This window comes from Topomyia yanbarensis, chromosome 1, assembly GCF_030247195.1.
Source record: "Topomyia yanbarensis strain Yona2022 chromosome 1, ASM3024719v1, whole genome shotgun sequence".
NCBI lineage: Eukaryota > Metazoa > Arthropoda > Insecta > Diptera > Culicidae > Topomyia > Topomyia yanbarensis.
Window position 1 is genome coordinate 210273824 of NC_080670.1, and position 3222 is coordinate 210277045.

General features: G+C 40.4%; 1 protein-coding gene across 1 annotated transcript; it reads left to right on the top strand.

Moving 5' to 3' along the window:
• The first annotated feature begins 226 nt into the window (after window positions 1–226).
• On the top strand, window positions 227–980 carry LOC131676209 (cytochrome P450 307a1-like). Its single transcript, XM_058955331.1, has one exon. The coding sequence runs from the start codon at window positions 525–527 to the stop codon at window positions 978–980; it is 456 nt and encodes a 151-aa protein (XP_058811314.1). The 5' UTR covers window positions 227–524.
• The last annotated feature ends 2242 nt before the right edge of the window (window positions 981–3222 follow it).

Sequence of the window (3222 nt, forward strand, 5' to 3'; positions counted from 1 at the left end):
CTACCAACAACAACAACCACACCGCAACACACAAACAGCTACCACAGCGCTCGAGGATCGGATCGAGAGCGGGAGCCACCACAAAACCAACCCGATCGGCGCGCGTCGGCTGGGAGTTCGTCGGGCGTGTCGGTCGCTGCTCGCGCGCATGCCTGCGCGATCGTGGGGCAACTATTTAAACCATCGCGGACGATCGAAATCGATCAGTCTAGCTTTTACGCGGGTACTTGAGATACCGAGATTGGTGCTCCGACTCTCACTCTCACTCACTCCCACCCTAGCTCCTTAGAGTCCTGTTTGTTTTTTTGTTCGTTACTGTTGTTTTTGTTGCCGTTGACTGTGTTGAGATCGGTTTTTTCCCCGAATTATTTCTCCAGTTTATTAGAAAATGTTTTGTTATTTGATTGTTTGGGAAACAGTTGTTTGTTGGTTTTAGACGAAAAAAAAAGGAAAATTTTTGGTGATTCCATTGAACGCCAGAAACTGTGATTTAAGACATAAAAAGTGTGTGACAATAACTCGCGATGGCCTACACCGGACTGGTACTGGCAGTGCTGACGATCATCCTGTCGATAGTGTGCTACTTCAAGATCCTCTACGAGTGGCACCGGAAGGTGCGGCTGCAAACGGTGCGTTCGACGACGCGTTTCACGGCGAAAAATTCGAACGACGGTCCGTCGAGCGGCAAAGAATCCGAACTGGTTACCTTCCGGCAAGCTCCGGGTCCGATGCCGTGGCCAATACTGGGTAGTCTTGGCATTCTTGGAAAATACGAAGTTCCCTTCGAGGGCTTCACGGCACTCGCTCGAAAATACGGTGATGTGTATAGTATGACGCTCGGTTCGAACCGGTGCCTGGTGGTGAACAGCCTGGAACTGATCCGGGAGGTGCTGAATCAGAACGGGCGATACTTTGGCGGACGGCCAGATTTTCTGCGCTTTCACAAGCTGTTCGGTGGCGATCGGAACAATTGTAAGTAGCTAGTTTTAAACTGCTTTCGCATAGCTTCCTTCTCACGGTATTTGAAAAAAAAGCGAAACAAAATTATCAGTGTTTGCATTGGGTCAATATTGGTTGGGCCGGTTCGGAACAGATTGACGCACGCATAGTTGAGCGAAAATCGCAAAAAAAACCGAGGGTAAATTCTTGTTGTCTGTGCAGAACCAATATTTGCCGAAGAAAGAATCCGATAAAAAGCAGAGGCGTACGTCTGGACTCGGTACCGTGATGTTGGAGAATGACAGAATTGAAATATTTGCGCAAAAATAGTTATCGCTAGTCAAATTTGTTTGGAATTTAAGTGTTTGGTCAAGTCCGTAGCTGGCCATGGTTTTCGCGTGAGCAAATAAGAATGTTTGGCGTCGGTTGTCATGTGTACGTTTATTTTTCATTGAAATTGAAACGTGAATTTGTTCGCTAGAATTGTTAATTTTCGAACGGCATCGAATCCAGTAATTGGCTTAGTTAAATAATGTTGGAAATATTCAGAGAAACGATTGAAATGATTTCAACAACTATTTTTAGTGGCAAATCATACTGCAAAAGGTGAATAAAAACGAAGAAAATTCATGTTAATATGTGAACGCTTGAAAATGGAAATCGTTTAAAAGTCTCTTACATGAGCGTTAGAAAAGAGTAGTCCGAAAAAAGACCAAGATTTGTAAAACTCGTTCAATTCTATGAGCATGTGAAAATCGGCTTATGGATGGACAACGAACAATATAACCTGTACTCAGTATTACGTAGCGTTACTTTCTTTTCATTTATATTGGAAAACTGATTATGCGTGTACTCAAATTCTAATTAAAATTTTTTTGGATTGATGCTAAAAATTGTAAGCATGCGTTTCGACTTAGTCTCATCAGAGTCCGTCCGTAACTTAGCGACAGGACTAATATAACAGTTCTAATATCAGAAGCTATATTTTAAACATCAATATTTTGGAAATATCTTGCCTTTATTGCAACGACTATCTCTACTATTCGATTCTAGTCTTTTGTTATACCCATTAATTATTTTATTTTTGTAAAAAGTATATTTGACTCGCATGACTTTCGCTGAGCCGTGGGTCTGTTACATATTTATCCAAAAATCGAAAAAAATGATTCGTTATTAAGTGATATTTACTGTTTGAATAGTAGTCTGTGGTTTGACTCGAAATGTTGAAAACTCGGGCAGGTTGGTTGGGTTACTTTTGCTAAAGGGTCCCGTTTTCAAATACTTTTAAGGTTGCACAGAGAATGCGCAAAATTCGCAAACGAAAAAAGCAGTTTTTTTCCGCACCGTATGTTAGATCTTCATAAAAATCAATCAGCGTATGTAGAATGTTGTTACAGTACTGCTGATTGATTTTTATGAAGATCTGACATACGGTGTGGAAAATAACTGCTTTTTTCGTTTGCGAATTTCGCGCATTCTCTGTGCAACCTTAATTGTCCAGTGTAGATTGGAGAATGAGAGACAAATAACAACTTTACTGTCGCGACTTTTGCCATTCCAGTACAGTAAGTATCTCATTAAGTTCCTGTTATTGCCGGATTCATTTGAAGTCCACCGCATTTTGAATTTAATCAAAGTCTTGTGACAAATCTCTGATGGGAATCTTCAGGTTCGTCTATGTTATTACCTTTCCCAGGACTATAAAGCTTTCATTCTTAAAAGCAGAACTCTTAAAAAAAATACGCATAAGCTTCGAAAAGAGACCTTGTTTTATTTGGCGAACTACATGACAAATTTGAGAACCAAGTTTTTAATACTTGCGTTCAACATTTACACCGTTGATTTTTCGTACAGTACAGTCTGTAAATTCTTGCAGGTGGCGATTTGACACTCGTACGTAAATAATGTGGCTTGAGCATTGAGTGTGTGCGGAGTAATGGACACGAACGAAGAAATCGCGCAGGTTAAACGGCATACCAGCTCCGTAGTTCTGTTTAATAAAAAGTTAGATCGAAGGACAAGATCGCTGCAAGGAGGGGTCATTGTTAAAAAAATGTTCTCACTGTTGATAGACTAGCAATCAGCATAACAGTTAGAAGCTATGAATATCCAGTAAATTAAGTCAGAGAATTGAAACAATTCCATTTTGATTTGAGTTTCTGACTTTAAAATAGACGCACTTGGGATTTTCGTTAACCGGAAAAGTGCTGGAAACTCCTGATTGTATGTCAATTTCTCATTTTTCGTACTATCTTCGAATTTGTAGCAGCACTTTTAATTTAT

Bases quoted from the DNA above. Each gene is read 5' to 3' on its own strand.
- LOC131676209 (XM_058955331.1), top strand. From the start codon at position 525: ATGGCCTACACCGGACTGGTACTGGCAGTGCTGACGATCATCCTGTCG.